Source organism: Sarcophilus harrisii, chromosome 1 (assembly GCF_902635505.1).
Source record: "Sarcophilus harrisii chromosome 1, mSarHar1.11, whole genome shotgun sequence".
Lineage (NCBI taxonomy): Eukaryota > Metazoa > Chordata > Mammalia > Dasyuromorphia > Dasyuridae > Sarcophilus > Sarcophilus harrisii.
This window is the reverse complement of record NC_045426.1, coordinates 654,603,348-654,625,534: the sequence shown is the minus strand read 5'-3', so window position 1 is coordinate 654,625,534 and position 22,187 is coordinate 654,603,348. Positions and strand designations below refer to the sequence as shown.

Sequence of the window (22,187 nt, the reverse complement as noted above, 5' to 3'; positions counted from 1 at the left end):
ACAAATTTCAGGCCTTTCCTATAGTAAAATATTGGATTTATGATTTTTATTAATGTGAGTTCTTTTCCTCCGGCTGATTCTCACATAGTTCCTTTGTACCCTAGTGTTTTTTATTTTATTTTATTTATTTATTTATTTATTTATTTTGGTGAATTGCAGAGATATTTTGTGAATACCAAGATTCATTAACTGGTAACCTGATGATTAGTTCATTACCTGGTAACCCTCAATTGATTAGTTTTTCCAATTAGATCATTGATTTTATAGGGTAACTAGATGGTACTGTGGATAGAGTACCTGGCCTGGAGCCAGGAAGACTCATATTCCTATCTTGTCAATAATAAAAGATAAGGAATGAGTCTCCTGAATCAAATATGGCTTTCATGTGTTGGCCTTATTATTGAATGAGATTAGATAAAAATAGTAATAGTATTTACATTATTTTAAGGTTTGAAAAACACTTTAGTTTCATTTTGTAGATGGGGAAACTGAGGTACAGAGTATTAAATGACTTGTTCCAAGTGCCCAAGGCCAAATCCAAACAGGTTTCTTCCTGACTCCTAGTGCCACTCAGCTGCCCAGACAAAGTAGTATTGAATGTTGTGTTATCTTGTGTGAAGAAGTCCAGGAGCTAGAGCTTAGTGTGTTAGCAGCTTTTGGGTGAGGATCAGTGTAGGGAGAGTAGTACTGCCAGTAGTATTCAGCAGACTGTTGTTTAGACCTAAAGAACAAGCAGATGAGGCATAGGAGAAACTACTGATCATAATATAACAGGAAAGCACAGTTTTAGTGATAAGTGGTCTTGACTTTCCCAGGCATGTGCTAGAACTCCCTATGCCAAAAGCACAACTTATAAATGTGTACTCTACTCTGTCTTGGTAATTTTAGCTTTCAAAAGCCGAGGAAACTATCTTGGATCTGGTTCTGAGCAACAAGGAAGTACGTGGTTGCTGAAGTGGAAATAGAAGGCATCTTGGAGGCAAGTGACCACTCCATCATAGGGTCTGTGATAGAGAGCCTATATCTTTCAATCAATCAGTCTTTACTAACCAACTGCTTTGTGCTAGTGATAAAAAGTTAAAATTACTTCCACCTCTACCACTACCCACACAAAGAAATTACATATACCACCAGAGACGTATAAAATAAATGCAGAGTAATTTCATAGGAAGGCATTAATATTGGTCAGGGAGCATCCGGAAAGGCTTCATGTAGCAGATGCCCCTGGAGTTTTGAAAGAAATGAAGGCTTTTGAAAGGGGGAGGTGAGGAAGACATACCTTCCAGAGCTGGGGATAGGTAGTCCAAAGGGCCAAAGCTAGGAGCGTCCCGTGAGAAACATCAAGGTGAGCAGGTAGAAAAGTAATATTGGATGTTAAAGACTACCAGAAGCCTTTCTTAATCCTTACTTCCCTCTGTTACTTATTTCCTATTTATCCTGCATATAACTCATTTGTGCATATTTATCTCCCTTGTGCATTTTGCACAGTGCCTGGCACATTGGTGCTTAATAAATAATGTTTGACTGACTAGAGAAGTGTGGAAGACAGATGAACTTTGCATGGAAGATGAGTCCTGTTTTGCACATGCTGAGTTTGAGTTACAGGCATGTAGAAATGGGTGGCACGCACACAGGGCAAGAGACTAGGGCTGGATACAAAAACTGGGGAGTTATTGGAACATAAAGATCATAATTAAATCCGTGGAAGTTGATTAGACCAGTAAATGAAAGAAGAGAAGACGGCTGAGAATAGAGCCTTGTGATACAAATTTAGAAGGAAGTCTTAGGGAGCAATGATACCAAGACCCTACAACATCATGAAGATGCAAAGAAGAGAGAAAATCCATGAGAGGATAGTTAATAGTCTAGTCAAGTGTTGCAGAGAGGGGGGAGGTTAGGTGGCACCAGTCCTGGAATTAGGAGGACCTGAATTTAAATTTGCCCTCAGACACTTGACACTAGCTGAGATCTAGGCAAGTTATTTAATCCCGATTGCTTTGCCCTTCCCCCCTTCCTCTCCCCCCTCCGCCAAAAAAAAGTTTCTAAGAGCTCATCAAGGATGAGGATTGAGAAAAGGCTTTCATGAAATTTGGCAGCTTAGTTCATTGGTGACTTTGGAGGAAAGAATTTCAACTGTGGTATAAAGAAAGGTAGAAGTGAGTGGTCAGCTTTTTTTTTAAGCTGCCAATCAAACAGCATTTATTAAGTGCTACTTGTTTAGTCAATGGTGACCTACTCTTTGTGACTCCATTTGGGGTTTTCTTGGCAAAGATATTGAAGTAGTTTGTCATTATCTTCTCTGGGTCATTTTACAGATGAGGAAACACTTGTGTCTGACACTTGGAAGTGTGACACTGGGCAAGTCATTTAACCAGTTTACTTCAGTTCCTCATCTATAAAATAAGATGGAATCAAGGGTGCACATAAAGGAACTGGCCTTGGTGAGAAGGGTCATCTCTCCATCAGATTGGAGTACAAGAGAATGAGAGATGATTCAGGTTTTGAGATAAAGGGAAGAGGGGGACCCAGGACAGGGTCAGAGGCATCTAATTTAGTGAAAAGACCCACCGAAAAGAGGAATGGCCACCTTCCCACAGCTGGATCTTGCCTCATATGTACGTACTTTTTAATTCGACTTGAATAATATGTTGATAGCATTTGCATATGATGCAAAATTATTGAACACAATGAATGACAAAATCCAAAGCTACTGATAGGCTAGAATAATGGGCTAAATCTCATAAAAATGAGAGAAAACCAATTCACTGTTGAGTTCCCCTCTTCCCTTCATTTTGTAGATGAAAAACTGAAGTAAACTGGGTTAAATGACTTGAGGACAGGTAATCTCATTTTTTAAAAAGGTATATTCCTAGCACTTAGCATCATGCTTGGTTGCATAGTAAGATACTTAATGCTAATTGACTAGGTTTTGGAATAGGAGATAGGGAAAAGCTTGAGTAGAGAAATAATTTGGAAGAATTAGGGAAGTAAATTAGTTAAATCAATTAGATATTTGCTTTACTGAGAGCTCATTTGAGAGGAGGTGGCAGATCAGTTGTGAACCTAGTTGCTTCAGTTACGTGACTTCCTTAAGCTCCAACTGCACAGAAGCATATAAATAGGAATGGAACATTTGATAGGGTTCAGAGAAATGGCATATAGGTTCTTGTGGCCTACACCTATTCAGGCTCCATAAGGAGAGTCAGCACAATAGGGTTGGAAAGCTTTCAAACATGGAAATTCTGAAGACAAATAATTTGGAGGAGGAGGAAGAGACCTGTCTAAAATAGAAACCAATGTGGCTGCATAGGAAATTATTTTAACTTGGATTTTTAAAAAATTTTTCAAACAGTAGATAGTGAAGGGTACATACATGTAAATGGTACAATCCTGTAAAGATAGTTAATAAAAACCTAAAAGAGTGCGATGAGGTCTTGACAAGTTCAAGTCAACAGGCCCAAAAGAAAGAATTGAATTGACTGGCAGATGGCTGAACCATTTTTGAAAATGGTTCAGAGAGGGCAAAGTGCTGCAGAATTGGGAAAGGTGAGCTTAATTTTATCATTGGAAAAACAAGAATGGCTTCATCAAAAAGTTGTGCCAGACTAACCTCATTTTCCTTTTTTTTTCCAAAGAAAGAAACAACTGGTAGATTCTATGGAAATAGTATACTTAAGATTTCAACAATGATTAAACTAGTCTTTGGGTTAATGTTAACAAGAAAATGTAAAGAGTCATGGCAATCTGTCACATCTTGAATTTTCAATTTGACCTGGATAATATGCTGATAGCATTTGCAGATGATGCAAAATTATTGACAATGAATGACAAAATCCAAAGCTACTGGCAGGCTAGAATATTGGGCTAAATCATCACTTAACTTCAGAAATACAGAATAGGGGAGATATGACTAAGCAGGTGAAAAACAAAAGCAAAAAAAAACTGGCGTTTTAGTGGGTTGCAAGTTCAATGTATGATAACAGCGATGAGTCAACCAAAAAAAAACAAAAAACAAACCCACCTTTAAAAACCCAAACCCAGTTATCCCAGTTTGCATTAAAAGCAGCACAGTATGCAAAATGATGATTGCTCCACTGTGCTGTGCTAGTTCTATAAGAATACTATGTTCAAGTGTGAGTAATGCTGTAGAGATAATTGTTCAAGGCAAGTTGGACTAGACAACCTTTGAAGTCCCTTCCAAATCAGTTCTTAAATCATTCTGATTATAGCTCATTTTGTTGCTAGACCCATACCGTTTCAATTTGGTAGTTATCTTCCAGAATTTGTACTCAATCCTAAATCCTTGAAAATTCCTGCTGCTGAACACCCAGTACCTATTGAAGAAATCCATTGTACTCTGAAACAATTCTAATTGTTAGGAAATTTTTCCTTAAATCTACCTAATAGGTATATTCAATTGTTCTTAATTGAACAAAAATGTAGCCCCTCTGCCCCAGCTGAGCTCATCAAAGGCACATCCAGAAAAGCTTCAATTCTGTTTAGCATTCTATTTGGTAAGGCACAGCAGGGCATAATCCAATTAAAGAATGAATTTTAATCCCAAATGATTTACCTTTTTTTTTTTTTTTTTTTTAAAGGGATGAAATTTGCATTTTTCATTTATGTGAAATCCATTCCCTCATTCCCCAAAAGAATAGAAGGGTGCTTGAGACAGGCTGTCCTTTTGATACTCCCTCTTGCCACATGAGCAGAGTCAAATCACAAACTGAGCACTACAGTGAAATGAGGTTTTAGCCTATGTTCTTCTACTTCACCAGGTTGTTGAGAAAAAGTGATCTGCAAACTTTCAAAAGCTTTATAAATATTCCATGTTACTCTATTTCACTAAATAGGGAAAGTTACAAGACAAAAAAAGTTACAAATATTCTTTTAAGAAATGTTTTTCCTGTGAAAACTTTATATATCTCACTATCCCCACCAAGCAAGCAATTTGTCAAAAAAGTCTCATCTTTAGACTCTGTTGCTTTCGAATAAAGAGTTCAGGAAGTTGTATTCAAATATTGTATTTAATCAAGTTCATAATTTAGTGTTTATAGGTATCATGTAGTGACATACCAGTTGCTTCTTTGTCCATTTTTTTATACAACAAGAACATAAGAGAGTAGTCAAATCCAGTTCTGAAGTAGATCCCATCAGCTAAAGGAATCCTTCCCTCACACCCTAGACTTGCTCCCCCCACCAATGAAATGACCAGCATCTCTCTATACTTATACTATTTCTTAACTTAAATAAACTGTACATTAATAGCTACTTTAGAGCAAATTTTTAAAATCATGTATACAAAAAGCAGCACAAATTTAGCTTTTCCAAGATAGGTGGGGGGCTTCCACAAAGTTATATCCATCCAACCATGTTCTCTGGGGTCAGGGGAAGCTCTTATGACCCTGGTCCCAAAATCTAAGTGGCAGGGTGCAAGGAAAGGGCCACCTATATATCCTGGTCTGGCTATGTTGAGAAGACAACTCTCCTCATTCTTAAACCAATTCATTCCACCTCCATATTGTAACCTGTCTCCCCAAGCAAAAGGCCACAAGAATCAGGTGATTTCTGCTTAGAATCTGGGAGACAGAGGGGACAAGGGAAGGAGTAAGAGGAGGGGAGGGAGCATGAGACAGAACCAATGGGGCCGAGGCCAAGCCTGGTTTTATTTCATGCGAGATTTTCTACAGTTGCAAGAAGTTCAGGTTTCAGAATTCCCGGGGACTGCTTGGCCCCTGATGCCTTGATGTCTTCCAAGACGCCTGTGTCCCAAGTGAAAGTCAGAAGAGCTGAAGGCACCTGAAATCAAATCCATCCATTCACACTCGGTGTCCCCCAGTGAAAGCAGGAATTGTTGGGAAGTCTTTGTCCTGCTCTCCCACTTCACTAGAGTATTTGATGGCACTATCACTATATGATTCTGTAGCATTTACAAAACATTCTTCTGCCCAATTTTCTGTCCCATTTTACTTGAGCTAAAGGTTACAATCAGGACGTGTATGTAATAGCTAAGATTCGCATTCTTTAGATTTCTAATCTAGTTCTTTCATAATGCACACTTATAATTTACAAACTGGGTAGTGGAGAATCAGGTATTTTTGGGCAGCTGGAAATAAATATCACTATTCTAGGAACACTCCTAGTATCATCTCCATTTAACAGGAATGTTTTAGAGTAGTCCTGGGCTCAGAAAGGAAGTTGGACATTAAAGGCAGCAGCATGGTGTCATGGGAAAGATCTCTGGTCACAGTTCTGTCTTTGCTTTGCAGCTTAATAGCTGTGCGACCATGGATAAATTACGATCTCTAAACTTCAATTTCCTTATCTATGAAATGGGAATGACAATATTTCCCCCCAATTTCCCTTACAAACTTGCTGGAAGGAAAGCCTTTTCCCATCCAAAAGTTGGGATGTTAGCAGAGAATAGGGCAGGTGGAGAGCTCAGCCTCAGACTAAGAGATTCCCCAAATTTGTACTTCTATGGTTTTATTAATTTGAAAAAATTCTATTTGGAATGTACCAAGTTGCTAACTAGTTAAAAAGAACCCTATAGTATATGCAGAACTACAGAATGTTAGGATTTTTTTTTAACATGGTCCAGAGCAAATAGGCAACATATCCAAGGCCATCCATGGGTCATTAACAGGCCATGACTCAAGACTCAAGCCCAAGTCTTCAGATTTCCTATGAGCCCAGGGCACTTTATCAATACCATTTTTTCTTTTAAAGGACAAACCCTCCCTTCTCCCAACAAATGTGAACTATGAATCCTGATGTATGGCAAATGATAGGGTCTTGGGAGAAGAGTCCCCTATTGAGGAAGACAGCCAGGGTTCCCTCAACACTTACCAGCCCACATTCGTTGAAGGCTAAGTTTTCATCCAACAGTTTATGCCCGCCTGCAGGAAGCAGTTCAAAGGGCAGCCAGTCATCCTGCAGTGCCTCCCTCACAAAGGTGTAGAGTGTGGACAGCCGCTCCCGAGCATAGAAGGTACCTGGGAAGGGTGGGGATGGGACAACAAAGCACAAATGTTACATTCTGCATCTCCATAGCAACATGAATAGGCCGGCTGCCCTCTGCTCACCCTCCTGTTCCACTCCTAGACCTGGTGTCTCTCCTGTGCTCCGGCCCAGTAGGAGCAGCTTGTCCTCCCCTCCCCCAACAAGTCCCAGGGATGCTGGGTTCGACAAGGCCAGTTTACCCTGGAGGATGTGCCCATCCGGAAAGCGGACCCGTAAGAGGGTGTAGGTGTACTTTCGCATTTCCCGCTGCTCTTCCTTCTCACGCATGGCTTTGGTCCGAAGCACACTCAGCCGCTCCACTGCGTCGGCCCTGGAGAACAAAGAAGGCTTGGCCTGATCCAGTTCAACCCCACCCGGTAGGGTCTCGCCCTGAACCCCCCCCCCCCCCCCCCCCCCGAACTGCCTGGCCCAACCTTTGCTTCTGCTCCCGCTTGAGCTCCTCGGCTGTGAGGTTGAAGAAGTCCCCAGGTAGGTCGAACTGGGCAGCCAGAGGGGAGGGCTTGAAGACTCGTCGCTGCCGGTTCAGTTGAGCCCGCACCGGTTCTGAGGTCTGCAGGGTGACTTTGTGCTGCTCCAGCTTCTCCACTTCGGCCAGGGCCTCCTTACTCAGCACATAGTAATCCTCTGAGGTATCTGCAGAGGAACATCTGGTCCTTATGGGGCCTGCCAAACCCCTGCCCCACCCTCACAAGGAGCAGGGCCCTGGCCCACCACACCGATCCTTGGGATGCTCTCCCTCAATGCCCACGGCCCATCCCAGCCCCTTGCCTTGTTCTGGAATAGGGAGAGTCATCTTCTCAAACCCAATGGCCTCAAAAAACTCGTTGGCCCCTTCTAGGCAGTTGATCCGCTCCTATAAAAGAAGTGGGAGTGTGGGGCCACAGCCTGGCCCCCTCCCAAAGAACTCAGGGTAGGCACATTTTCAGAGCCTCTTTGCCAGGTCCTGTCCTGGGTTCAGCACTAAGCTTAGACACCCCCTGAAGCACTCCAGGGCATACAATACAACAAACTGCTGCATGAGACCAAGAGGGGAGGCTGCTCTGAAGAATAGCACTTGGCAGGGGCTCAGAGTAGAAACGGCTCAGTTCGGCTGGGGGGACAGAGCACATGGTGGGGATCCGAGGAGTTGGGCAGCCCCAAACAGGGTGGGCTTCTGATGCCTGCCAAAGCAGCCTGCACGTCACCGAAGGGGCAGAAGGGAATCAATCAATGGAAGGCTACAAGTATGGAAAGGGTAGGTGGGAGAAGGGAGAAAAGAAAGGCCCTATGATCTGTGGGGAGGCTCCTCTGAGTCTTAAGTGATCAGCCCTGAGTGTCTACATTGGGGATGGGACAGGATGGAGATGGAAGATGGTGTACAGGGAGGGGATGACATGGACGTTACCTGAAACACTTTGTTTTGCAATTTGATTTTCCTATATTTCTCCTCTTCTGGGTGAAGATGGATGTTATCTAGATACCTGTTCCAAGAGAGGAGAAGATGAGGTTTCTCAGATAAATGACAACTGGGCTTTCGCTTCCCTGGGGACTGGTGGGCTGAGTATGGTGAGAGACATGATCCCCCAGGCTCCAATCCTAAGCCACCTGCACTCTACGGTGCCAGGGCAGGTGGGGTCCTCGTTCCTCCTTTCAGAGGGCAGAAGAGGGACCCAGAGGGTCAGACTCTGTCCATTGACAGCCAGGTAGGAAGTGCACTGACTCGACATGGAAGCAAGTATGAAACATGCGAGAAAAGCTAGGTGGATTCTGAGGTTTTAGTCCCTTCTAGAGTGAGCCTAGGTACTCAAGGAGGCTGGTTCCATGCTGGGAGCCCCATCCATCATTTCTCCTGCTCTGAGACAGGGCTGAGGCCACGAGAGAATTGTCTCCTGTACTCATCACAAGCATTAGCACACAATGCCTCTGCCTGTCTGAATCCACGGGGTCTCTCTTTGCCAACATACCCAGAGAACCCAGATTCCCTGGAGCTACAGGTACCCCCAACAAATGGCACAGGGGGAAAGACCCTGGGTATATAGTCCTAAGAGCCAAATTCCAGTTCTGACTCAGGGTGACTTTCAGCAAATCATTTTCTCTTTCCGATCCTCAGTGCTCTGCTTTCCACCTCAGACACAGGGGACACCACACACTGGGTCTGGAGTCGGGAAGGACTCAAATGTGGCCTCAGACACTTACTAGCTGTGTGACCCTGGGCAAGGCACCTGGTCTCTGTCTGCCTTCGTTTCCTGAACTGTAAAATGGGGATAATAATAGGATCTCCTTCCCAGGGTTGCTGCAAGGATCAAATAAGAAAATACCTGTGAATCACTTGCACAGTGCCTAGCACATAATAGGTGCTATATAAGTGCTGTAAATTATTTTTATATTATTGTTGTTGTTGTTGCTATGAGAGACACTGGACATGACAACTGTGAAAATGCCCCAAGGCTTCTTTCCACAAAAGTGTCTTACTTGGCAATGGTGTCCACCCCCAATTTCACTTTTTCTCGGTCCCTGTTGAACGTATGGATCTTCATGATGGAAGCAGCCACTGGGTCTTTTTTCGAGTGCTAAAGAAGAGACAGAGACAATAACTCTTTGCTATGGCTTTATTTGTAGAAACCCAAGGGGACAAGAGGCATAATTCTGATATGTTCCTTTTTCCAAAGGAAGAAACAAGGGTTTCATGAAGACATGACCTGCCCAGTATGTGAGAGGCTAGACTTGGGGCCAGGTCCTCTTGGCACTAAGGTCATCTCTATCCATTAGGCTACACTGCTGCTTAGGCTGGTGAAATATTTATGTTACAAGCTTTGAAAGAACTCGGGGCACAACAGATTTGGAAAAGGACAAATAAATAACAAGTCAGCAGGCACAAAGAGCCGAGGCAGCTTTGTTGAGAAGGTCCCCAGATCCCAGAGTTAGGTCAGAAACTCCAGCATTTTACATATGAAGGCTGAGGCCCAGAGAGGGGATGGACACCACCTGATGAGGTCCCACAGCCCACATGCTCATTTCCTTTGTGGACCAAGTGGCTCAGGCTGCAGGAGTGCTCTGACTACACAGCTTAGATGTATTTTAGCAGAGCGTTTCCTGAAGCCCCCACCAGTCATCTTAGGGCTAAATGGGAACACAGGGATCAGTGGGTTTTTGTGGGATGCCCCCCAGGCCTTGCCTTTGGCCTTATGTTACTTAATATTTTTTTTTACCAGTAACTTGGATACAAGGAAAGATGGCATGTTCATCAATGATGATACAAAGTCAAGAGGTATAACTAAAATTACAATCAAGAACTGAAAAGATCTTGACAAGTTAGAACATGGGTCCAAATCTAATGGAATTTAATAGGCACAAAGGTAAAGTTTTATGATTGGGTTAAAAGAAAAATCAACTTGGGACAAAGTGACAGACATACTAGATGGGGAGCTGGAAGGAACCCAGAGAGCTAGAATCTGAATCCAGGTCTGCGGACCTGCAACCCAGAACTCAGTGTTGACTACAGCACACATAGAGGACAACTTATCTCTGTATACAGTAGAGTGGATTCTTGTCCAGGGGAGCAACCACTTTCCTCCCAACAACAGGGACAGGCAAATTGGGCCCCAAAGTACAGCTGAGCGCCTGAGCTGCTTCTCACCTTGTTAATGGCCTCTTTGATATGGGCATCCCGTTGGTCTTTTCTCAAGGTGGCTCCAGTGAATGGGCAAGTAAAATAAACCCCACTCACAGATAGATTTGAAGACCCCTCCTCCTTAGCTGCAAGTGCCTGGGGGAAAATAATGAGTTTATGGGCCAAGCGCTCCTGCCCCTCCTGCTGAGATTATACTTCTCGGGACCCACTGGGATAGGTCTGCTCACTCTTCCTGGACACTGCCAGGCCTCCGTCCTTCCTCTGGGAGGACTCCCTTGGGAAGACAGGAAGACCTTTCCTCCCACCAGCTGTTAACTGGTTACACAGCCCAGGAAAGGCACTCAGCTGCTAGTCCCCTGCCCGATCCACTCACAAAGTGTTTTGTACCTTTATGATAACCACTCACATGTTTCATGCTGTCTGGATCCAGAAAGCTCTCCACAAACCAGAACGATGGGCTGGACAAAATTTAATAGGGGCAAATTTTATGCTTACTTTACCAAGTGAGGACAGGTAAAGGGTGGCTAGACAACAATGTGAAAAAAATCTTAAGATGGCAGTGGACCAGAAAGTTCACTTAAGCAGGTGGGATGTGGCAGCCAAAAAAAGAGCTAAAAGGATCTGGGATTGCATGAAGGCATGGCCTGAAGCCTGCCGTGGTCAGTGGTATGACATGTTCGTGTGCAGCATTAGGCATTCCATTCTGAGAAAGTCAGAAGCACATCCACGAAAGAGAAGGCAAATCTAGCCTGCTGAGCTTGGCTTGGAGAAGAGACTTGAGACAGGTCAAAAGCTCTCACATGCAAGTGTGAAGAGGCTCATTACTGTTTTGCTCTGGAACACAAGTTGAAGGGCAATGACTAGAAGCTGCAGCAAGGCAGATGTGTGAGAGTAGATCAAGGTTCATCTGGTCACTAAGAGAGCTAGGCAACAGTGGAGCAGGTGGCCTCAGCAAACAGGATGCCCCCTGTCCCCAGGAGGTAGGGGGATCTTCAGGAAGAAGCTAGATGGGCAATTGTTGGTACGGTGGACCAATAATTTTGGTTCAGGTACAAATCAATCCACAGATGGCTTCAAAGGCACTTTTCCTTGCTCTTTTGATTATGTGAACAGAGAGTGCCAAAGTTTACCAAGTACTTTCCTTACAAAAGCTTGGTGGAGTCTGGAGTCTAAATATTTTTTTTTTTTTTTCCTTTCTCAATATTTTATTTTTTTAAATACACAAGTAGTTTCCAACATTAATTTTTTTTAAGATCTTGTATTCCAAATTTTTCTCCCTCCCCTTTCTCTTCCCCAAGAAAGCAATCATTTTGATAGAGGTTAAACATGTACAATCCAAGTCTAAATATTTTTATCCTCTCCCTTTTACAGATGAGGAAAACAAGCCCCACAGTGGTTAGCGATTTGCCCAAATTGTGGTTTCTTAATGGCCAGGTCAGCACTAAGTTATGCTATTATCATTGTATAAACCCTTTCTCCTATAGCTTCTTATATCAAGGGACAGGCATGGGGATGGATTTGCTTGTCATTTGAAGAAGTCTGGAGAAGTGGGCCAGAGGCCTGCATTCAGTCTGAGATATGTGGGGGTAAGGGAACGTAATTTGCCTCCTAGAAACACCCTACCCCCCATGCCAACCTAGGTCTTCTGCAGTATTCCCATCTCATACATAACCTGTTGTTTCATCAGAGTATAGATTTGCAGATCTCAGAACTGAGAGCGATCTCTGAAATCAATTTATGCTGGGGGGAAACTGAGACCTGCAAAGGTTAAATTAACCAAGTTCACAGATCAACTGGCCTAAAAGCTGAGGGTAGGAACCACATCTCATAATTCATACTTAATCCCCTCTCTATAGTGCCTAATACAGTAAATATCTATGAAAATACTGATTAATCCAAAGGAAGCCAGGGAGGTAGACTCCCTACTGATGTGGTCCTTGCCCAAACTTATCACCCCCTTCTCCAACTTACATTTGCTCCAGAAGTCTCAGCATTCCCACTAACAGTGGCTTCTGCTTGTAATTCCTTCTTCACTGAAAAACAGAAACCAAAAAAGGGAAGGAGAGGTGTGACCAGAAATGCACCTGCTTCTGGGGGTGTGTCTGTCCTTGCCTTCAGACGCATCTACACCTGTCACGCCTCCCTGACACCTGAATAGGCTGTGCTATCCCAGGAAGCACAACAGGGTCCTAGCTGTTGAATGCAAAAATCAATCATTCCTGACTCTTGGCACCTGTTAGAGCCCTACCAGACCAGCAGGGGGCAATGTCGCAGAGGAACTTCAGGGCTTTCAGTCCCCCTGGTGCCCAGAGCTGAAGGATCCAACAGTAACAAAGATGTGTCTCTTTATCCCAGTTTCTCTCCACCCTACAGAGCTCATGCTCACCCCTGCCCCGCTCCCTGCCGTCGCCCTTTAGGTCCAGGACACCCCTGTTCGAGCCCTCTGGGTTTCCAACCTGGTCATCTTGATTCTCTACACTCTCACTCCGCAGCTCTGACCAGCAGCCATTTCTACTTTCCTGTCACTGCTCCCCTGTCTCCTCCTCTCCACTCCCACAGCTCCGAGCCTGATTGAGGTCTCCTGCACTAAACACCCTCTCCTACCCACCGCCTTCCAGGATCCCCAGGATCTGAGGCCAGGACACCCCCCCCCCCCACTCCAGTAGCACCCAACACCCATCCAACTTGCTGGCTTGGCTTTCACAGCCTGGCCTCATCTTACCTGCCCCCCACCTTTATCCTTCTGAACCCCGAGGTCCAGACATCTCATATCCTATTCTCTGGGCTGCCACAGGGGCCGTTTCCTATGTCTAGAATCCTTTCTGCTACTTCAAATCTTATTTCCTTTGACTCGGCTCCTGACCCTTTCTCTGTGAAGCCTGTCCTGGTCCCCTGTCCTCTATTCTTGCTGTCTTTGATATCGCACTTTATTTTAAATTGTGTTTGCGCACAGGTGCACAAGCTTGCACATTGTCTCCCTGGCAGAATGTAAGTTCCTTAAGGGTATGGACTGCTTCATTTCTGTCTATCCCTAGACTCTGACAAAGTATTACATGTTTTATGAATGTCTACCATCACCACAACCACCAAGAAGAGATCCTGAGCAGATCACAAACTTGATCACAGTAGGGATCAGAGAGCTCTAAGATGAAGGCAGAAAAAATTCCACTTTTCCAGGTCCTGGGGAAGTTTGTCTTTACCACCTCGGCCAATCCATTCTGCCCCTTTTTCTCTGCCTGGCAAAGGGTCCTTTCTGGCCACTGGACCCTTGTTCCTGCATCATAAGCCTACTCTACTTTTATCCATCCCCTACTCCATTTTCTATAAACCTCATGCCAAACCTCTGCACTTCTCCATCTCTGTAGGTATAGGCCTTTTATATAGGCATATACCCTGTAGGTATACTGCCAAGGAGACCAGGGTTTCTGACAAGCATTTTTCCTCCATTCTGCAAAACTTCCCTTTCTCTTTGGGAATCTGAGATCTGCCTCCTTAATCCCCTTCTTTCTCTCCTCTAAGACCTTGCTTCAGCGGGCAGTCCTTTCTCATGGACCTTCAAGCTCTTCCTTGCCCTTTGGTCCCTTCCCATGCACTGGTCTCCCCAGTTCTAAAAAAACCTATCTACTGATCATTCTTTTTCTTTCCCCTTTACTACTAAACTTCTGGGAAAAAAAATTAAAAACCATGTGTTGTGTTGCTAGTAAGATTATCTTCTGCTCCCAGTATTCCAGTGAAATTGATCTTTCAAAGGTCAACAATGACCACCTACCTACCAAACCAATGGTCTTTTCCCAATCTCCTTCCCCTCCCTTTAACCCACTGACAACTCCCCTCTACAGACACTCTCTCTGCACCTAGCTTTGATGACACCACATGTCCTGGTCATCATTCCAGTCCCGACTCCTTCCCATTCTCTTATCTGAGGGCTTCTACAAGGTTCTGTCCTTAGCTTTCTCTTTCCTCACTCTAAGTCAGTGAATTCAGGTTTTATCTCCTCGTGTTGACACAAATGACTTTCAAACCTACATAACCAGTTCTGATCAAATCTCTGAGAGGCACCAGACCAGCGTATGAACATCTCCATCCAGGTGTCCCAAAGGAGCCTCAAATCCAACTTGTCCAAAAACAAACTCAGAGATAGTAATCCCAGCCATCCTTGGTCATTTATGATTTTTTTCTAAAAAACTAATACCTAACTATGGTCTCTGTCTTCATATATCTTGCATCTGTCCTTTTCTTTGTTTCTACCCCAACAGAGGGTGATAAATTTCCTGATAGGTTTTCTGCCTCCATCTGCCTTTTTCCATCTAATCCCATATCCATATTGTATTCAAGTTAATCTTCCTTTGCAGAGATTTAGTCATCTTATTCCTCTATTCAAAAATCTGGTCACTCTATTGCTTGCCAAGTTAAATTCCTTTAATAAACCTAGCTACCATTTAAACAGTATTTTAATATCTCCTTTGACACATTACTCCTGGGCAGTATCCCTGTTTTGCAAAGGAGGAAACTGAGTGACTTGGCAAGTCCTTTCCCCCCACCCCCACTACCACGATCACACAGCTCATGTCAGAGGTCATGTGAATCACAGGGGCAGAATTCTGGTCCCATGACACTCCCTCCCACCCCACCTCCCCGGGTGCCCCAGCTGATATTCTGTCACAACTGGTATCTGCCCCATGTCTTATCTGGCCTCATCCATCAGTCTCATCCTAGCCAACAGCCAACAGTCAAACCAGACAGACTTCCTTTCTTCCTAAGGGGCTTTCCCCATACACTGCGCCCCAGCCTAGGACATCCTTTCTCAGGGCCAGCACGCCCCCTGAGAAGCTTTCCCTGATCCCTCACATATACTGCAATAACAGGGAGGCGGCGGCCAGCCAGACCTGCCATGTGCTTTGCCCACAATAACAGGACTGGGTCTGTCCTCCAGATCTGCACACCTTCATCTTTCCCCACAGAGTGCTTCATACATGTTCTTTAAGGACCCTCTTCCCTGGAGGGAGGGAGTAGAGGGAGGACGTCACCCCTACTGGACGGAGGACACAGTTCTTCTCCATGGAGGGAGGTCATCAGTCACTGGCACAACACTAAGGAACTCCTTTTCATGTGGCAGATAATTCCCTGACCTTCCTTTTGGGGTGATATGATCAAAGAATCCCATCCCCCTTCCCCAGGGAGGGTGGAGCTGTAAGTTAGGTGGCAATGCCCAGCCCTCACCTTGGTTCCGGATAGAATCTTGGGATGTGGGTCCCCGGGATCGTGGTTGCTTCTGCTCCAGCCTGGCCAGGGCCGCCGCGGCTGCCATTTGGGCCTCATTGGTTGGTCCTTGGCGGGACTGCTTGGTTACTTGCTGGCTCTGCCGTTCCCTGGGGACTTTTTCCCTGAACAAGAGGCAAGGAGGCAGGTGAGCCTGAGGCCAATTCCAGGAGAACTGCAGATTTGTGCCTAGACGGGGGCTTCAAGCTCTTCACCTCATATTCAGGGAGAGCTCTGTCCAGGGGGAAAGTGACTTGCCCAAGATCACTGTGACTATAAGGAAATAAATAGCAAGGCTGCAACTGCAATGTGAGTCTTTGCATTCTAAACATGGTGCTCTTAGGACTATGCTCTTTGTTGTCTAGTCAATTCAGTTGTGTCCAACTCTTTTGGAGTAGTTTACTATTTCCTTCTCCGGCTCATTTTATAGATGAGGAAACTGACACAAACAGGGTTAAGTGACTTGCCCAGGGTCACCCAGCTTTGAGGCCAAATTGAACTCGGGTCTTCCTGACTTAAAGCTCTATTCACAGTGTCACCTAGCCAGCCCCCTCACTGCATTGCCTCTAATGACCACTGTAATCATTAAGGATTAACACAAAATAGAGGAAATGAAAGATGCTAAGGCTTACCTTTTAACCCTCTTTCCCATGGCTAAACTCAAAACTAGGTGGTAGGAATTCCAAGACATCATCTTTAGCTTTCAGCTTATTGTATCCAACTTTACAGCTACTATAAATCTCTGCTCCAGCAGGGCAGGGACTGTTTGTCTTAGGGTATTTACTTCAGTGCCCAATATTCAACACATAGTAAAATAGTGGCTAAATAATTACAAATGAACGCCTGAGGCAGCCAGAATGGAACTTCCTCACCAGTGTATTCCCACCTTGGTTTCCTGCTTTCTCTACTCCTATCTCTCAATTCTTCCTATCCTGAAAGAATTAGCTCAAGCTCTACCTCTTTTAAAATCTTCCTGGCAGCTACATAGTTTGAGAAAAGCCAAATTAGCAAATGCTCCTAAGCACTGAGGCTGACTTATTTCACATCAGAGTAGCTAGAAGACACCACGAATCTTTCTGAGCCTTGTTTCTATTCTGGACAGGAACCAACTCTCGCTGTTGACTCCCATCTCACTGATTCAATAATCACAGTCATATTCTAGAGTACTTTATAAGTCTGGTTTACAACCATCCTGTAAGGGAAGCAGTACAGATGTTATTTCCCCAACTTGACAAAAAATGAGGAAACCAAAGCTCTGGGAGAAGTGATTTGCCCATGGTGACATACAGTGTCAGAGTCAGGTCTAAAAGCCAGGTCCTTCTGACTCTCAAGAGTCTTTGCATACAGTGATGCTGTGATTGCAAAAATGGGTACCATACAGCAAGCATGATGCTGAGTGCTTGGAAAAATTAGGATCTCTGCCTTTAAAGGATTTATCAGGAATTTTTCTTTCCAAATTTCTCTTACAAACCTGCCAGCCTTAAATGTCCTCAACAGAACCCAGTTTATCTCCCAGCATGTCCTTCCTCACCTCTATAGTTTCTCCATCCTCAAAAGACCTCCCCCTTTTCACCCATAGACCACCTTCATTTCTCTCAGCTGTGTGGCCTCTCTGCCAGGGGAGACCCACTACTCTACCAACCCCCCCCTCACAGATCCAACTCCCTTTTTCTCAAAAATGCCTTTCTGCCAGGCATCCTCTCAAAGACTTGTCTTCCTGACCTCCAAAACCACGACTACAACTATCACCATCACAAATTTATTAAATACCTTCTATGTGAAAGGCACAACACTAGGTATTGGAAACATGACAAAAAAATCAGTCCCTGATCTCAAGAAGCTTATATTCGACTGGCTAAAACAGTGTGTAAACATGTAAGTAGATCTAACAAAAAGGGGAAACCATTAAGAAAAATTCTCCATAAAAGGAGGTACCTCCATAAAATTAGAGGTGAGAAAAAAATACATTTTCAGGTCCAATTACAGGAAAGTGTTGAGACAGGTATTTGAAAGCAGGTAATTGAACATTAGCAAGGAGGCTAATGTGGATAGGTGTGGTAGAGTATGTGAAGGGGAACAATGTGATATGAATCTAGAAAACTAAGCTGGAACTAAACTGGGCAAGGCTTCAAATGCCAGCCTGAGGATTTTGTATTTTATGCTAGACATAATAATGGGGAACCCACCAGTCCTGAAGTCAAAAGGATCCGAGTTCAAATCTGGTCTCAGACACTTAACACTTCCTAGCTGTGATCCTGGGCAAGCAATTTAACCTCAATTGCCTCAGCCAAAAATAATAGGGAACCACTGAAGATTTCTGAGAAGAGGGGTATGGTCAAACCTGTCAGAAAATATTATTTTGACAATTTGACAGTGACTTATTGAGGAGACCTCAAATAGGAGATTAATATTAACATGAATGAGAAGGTGGTGATGAATCAGAGAAATGTTGTGCAGGTCAAACTGATGAGACTTGGCAACTGAATAGATGTGGGTAAGTTGGAGAAGAGAAGGAAGACTCAACTTTGAAATTGCAAAGAAAGAGGTCAGCAAGGTAGCAGTGAATACAGTGCCATGCTTGGAGTCAGAAGGCTCACCTTCCTGAGTTCAAATCTGATCTCAGACACTTATAAGCTGGGTGACCCTGGGAAAGTCACTTAATCCCTGTTTGTCTCTTCATCTGTCAAATGAACTAAGCAAACCAGTATCTTTGTAACAAATACAACTGAAGAACAAGTAACTAAGGAGACAATGATGCCCTGAAGAGAAACAGGGAAATTTGGAGGTGGGACAAGTATGGAGGGAAAGAAAAGGAGAATGAAACATCCAGATATCTAGGAGTTAGCTGGTGATTCTGATGGAGGTCAAGAAAGATCCTAGATTGGATTATATAGACTTAGGCGTCAACTGCACCAAGAGGATAATCAGACCCCAAGAAGCTGATGAGATTAACTAAGGGCACAGAACAGGGCCCAAGATAGAACAATGAAAAATACTTTAGGGGACAGGAGAAAGGAATAATCAGAAGATACTGAAGAAAATAAGTATCACTTAGAAGAAGAGGATTAAGAAGGTAACAAGAAGTCAGAGGATTAAAACAAAAATTCATCAAAATTAAAAGATCATTCTTAATCAAGGAGAGGGCAATTTAGGTTGAATATTAATATTAAAAACTAGACTGGATGTGAATGAGTGGGAAGGTAGAAGAAATATAGGCAAGGGGGGAGATGACTAAGAGTTTGGAAGCAAGAGATTATAAAATAACTAAATGAAAGTATGTGTTGTATTTTTAAGAATGGAAAATCCTTCACATCTGTAGGCAGCTTATAGTCTGACAAAAAGAGAATCAAGATGAGAGCTATAAAAAAATGATGATTGTGACACTTATGGAAATGTTTTTCATAACTTCACATGTGCTTTCTGGAGGGGGGGGGGAAATAAGGGAGAGATTCTATTTCTCAAAGTTTTTAAAACAAACATAAAAAATTATTTTAAATATAATTGGGGAAAAATAAATTAAAAAAAAAAATGATGAAGGGAGCAAGCTCCTTCCTGGAGATAGAGTAGGCGCAAGAATACGAGTGCGCCTTGAAAAGTGTCATCTCTGTGTCAGAGATCACAGCAAAGGAGAGAAGGGGAACAAGGAGGGAACAAGGGCGCCTTGGTTTTCTCGGGCCTGGAACATCCCCAAGCTCCTCAGGTGAGCGGGGGGAGGGAGAGAGAGAGAAGGCCTCGGGGTTCTGGATCCCGGAGGCAGCGGCGCCCGAATAAAGCCCCCCGGCAGGGGGCGTAGGGGGCGGCTGGTGCTCAGCCCTCGGGCTGGCCGAGGGCGTCGGGGGCGGGACGCGTGAGGAGCGGGGGAGGGGGCTGCCCCCACACGCAGACCCTTGCCGCGCGTGGAAGGCCCCACAAGTCCGTGTTTCAAGCGGGGAGGCAGGTCCTTGAGCCAAACGAGTGTCACAGTCAAGCCCATGCTTAGGGAATAATTGAGGCCGCCCCCTCCCCTCGCCCGCCCCACCTCCTCCAGGCTCGCTCACCCCGCCGTGTCCGTGAGTTTCTGCCCAGGCCCCGCGCTCTTGAACTTGATGTCCGCCTTGATCTCCTGAAAGAACTTTTTCATGGCGGCCGCGGGGAAGGGGAAGGGGCAGCGGCGGCGGGGGCTGGGACAGGCCCGGGCCGGAGCAGCTCCGGTCAACAACCGGAAGGAAAATATACCACCCAGGAAGTCCCGCCTTCCCTCTCACCCACCTATCCCCCTCTCCTACCCCACCCGACCACGTGACAATCGGCCGTCCCGGCCTCTCCTTCCCTTTCGCGGCTCTATGGTTGAGGCGGGCTACCCCGGGGGAACCGGAAGCGCCTGTCGGCGCTCTGGCTCCATAAGTCCCACCTCCTTCATCTCCGCTCGTCGTGCCTCTCTATGGTGCAGGAGCCGCTCTGGAATCGCTTTCCTCCTCTCGTTGATCTTCCGGTCCTGTTGCCATAGGTGATAGAAGCCAAGGGGCGGGGCAAACGCGCAGGCTTCCTATAGCCGGCGCCTGCGCCCCGGCTCTTGGGTGGGGCTCGATGGCAACTGACTACTCTTCTTCCCTCCCTCCCGTCTGTCCTCTGGCTTTATCTCAGACGTATCACCGATGCTTAATGTGACTTATCACATTAAGAGCGGTGACAAGACTATGACTCTAGAGGGATGCGGGACTTAACTGGGAGCCAGGGAGACCCGGGTTCCAATCCCACTTCTGACACTTACTAGCTGTGTGATGTAGAAAGAGTCATTTAGGCTCCCTGAGCCTCAGTTTCCTCATTTGTGAAATGAAGATAGCGGTTGTACCTACCTCACAGGGTTATTGTGAAAAAAATAAGTGGTCAGGGGATGGGAACAATTTTCAAAAGAGAAAATGCACATTATTACCAATTATATGCATCATAGTACAGTGGAAAGGATGCCTGGAGGAGGGTTGAGTCAGGGGACCTGGACACCGCATGTCTGTGCCTCAGTTTCCTCATCTATAAAATGGAGAGAAAATAGCATCGGTATACCTCACAGGGGAGTCGTGAGGACCAAACGAGATAACTTACGGCTTTGCCGACTTTAAAGTGCTAGATACATTCCATAAATTGGAATGTGATTTTTATATTATGTATTTACATATAAATATATTTGACTGTCAAATGATCATTACAACGAGGGAATTGGGCTAGACCTCCAAGTTCCTTTCCATTTCTAAATCTATGTTTCTATGTATTTAAAAAAGATTATAATGTTAATGTTAATAGAAATGCAAGTTAAAGCAACTTGTGCTTCACTTCCTATCCATCCAATGAGCAAAAAATAATTTTCTGGGTTGGGTATGGACTTGTAATTTCACTACTATGAGGAAATCCTGCTATGGAAACTGCCTTTCCTGACGGTAGCTGGACATTTCTCTGTAAACCCAAACTCTTTTTTTTTTTTTTTATTTAATAGCCTTTTATTTACAGGATATATGCATGGGTAACTTTACAGCATTAACAATTGCCAAACCTCTTGTTCCAATTTTTCACCTCTTACCCCACCCCCTCCCCTAGATGGCAGGATGACCAGTAGATGTTAAATATATTAAAATATAAATTAGATACACAATAAGTATACCTGACCAAAACGTTATTTTGCTGTAGAAAAAGAATCAGACTCTGAATTATTGTACAATTAGCTTGTGAAGGAAATCAAAAATGCAGGTGGGCATAAATATAGGGATTGGGAATTCAATGTAATGGTTTTTAGTCATCTCCCAGAGTTCTTTTTCTGGGCATAGCTAGTTCAGTTCATTACTGCTCCATTAGAAATGATTTTAAACCCAAACTCTTGAAAAATTCTAGGAGACCAGATCTAAAATTATGTTGTAAAGCTGCGGTCCTCAGAACTACTTGGTGCAGCTAAGAAAGATAGTGGATCAGAGGTATTAGTTAGAGTCACAAGACACAATAGTCAGTGATTATAGTAAGGTAGTTTTTGATAAACCCAAGACTCCAGCTTTTAAGAAGCCACTATTCGACAAAAATTGCTGGGAAAGCTGGAAAATGGTATGGCAGAAACTGGGCGCTGACCAACATCTAACATCCTATGCCAAGAGAAGATCAGGATTTAGACATAAAGGGTGATACTATGAAGCAAATCAAGAGGACAAGGGATAATCTGTCTTTCAGATCCGTGGAAAAGGGAGGAATTTATGGTCAAAGAAGAACTAGAGAACATTATGAAATTCAAAATGAATAATTCTGTTTACATTGAATTAAAAAGGGTTTGCACAAACAA

At 44.3% G+C, this 22,187-nt stretch overlaps 1 protein-coding gene across 4 annotated transcripts; it reads right to left on the bottom strand.

Moving 5' to 3' along the window:
- Window positions 1–5,008: 5,008 nt before the first annotated feature.
- Window positions 5,009–20,598, bottom strand: UBXN6 (UBX domain protein 6). 4 transcript variants are annotated; one of them, XM_031947822.1, is made up of 12 exons: window positions 20,283–20,597; window positions 19,930–19,994; window positions 15,854–16,017; window positions 12,605–12,666; window positions 10,640–10,768; window positions 9,475–9,572; window positions 8,408–8,483; window positions 7,792–7,876; window positions 7,437–7,656; window positions 7,203–7,333; window positions 6,850–6,995; window positions 5,009–5,799 (listed from the first exon to the last, which is right to left on the bottom strand). In XM_031947822.1, the coding sequence occupies exons 1-12, from the start codon at window positions 20,289–20,291 to the stop codon at window positions 5,671–5,673; spliced, it is 1,314 nt and encodes a 437-aa protein (XP_031803682.1). In that variant the 5' UTR covers window positions 20,292–20,597; the 3' UTR covers window positions 5,009–5,670. The 4 variants fall into 4 exon arrangements, with proteins under 4 accessions (XP_031803682.1, XP_031803683.1, XP_031803681.1 ...); XM_031947823.1 differs by lacking the exon at window positions 19,930–19,994 and having other exon boundaries at window positions 20,283–20,598; XM_031947821.1 differs by lacking the exon at window positions 20,283–20,597 and having other exon boundaries at window positions 19,930–20,262.
- Window positions 20,599–22,187: the final 1,589 nt, after the last annotated feature.

Bases quoted from the DNA above. Each gene is read 5' to 3' on its own strand.
- UBXN6 (XM_031947821.1), bottom strand. From the start codon at position 20,012: ATGAAAAAGTTCTTTCAGGAGATCAAGGCGGACATCAAGTTCAAGAGC. The intron at 10,769-12,604 runs GTAAGTTGGAGA...ATTTTCCCCCAG, and splicing joins CTGAGACTTCTGGAGCAAAT to GCACTTGCAGCTAAGGAGGA. The intron at 7,877-8,407 runs GTAACGTCCATG...CTTCTTTTATAG, and splicing joins TGCAAAACAAAGTGTTTCAG to GAGCGGATCAACTGCCTAGA.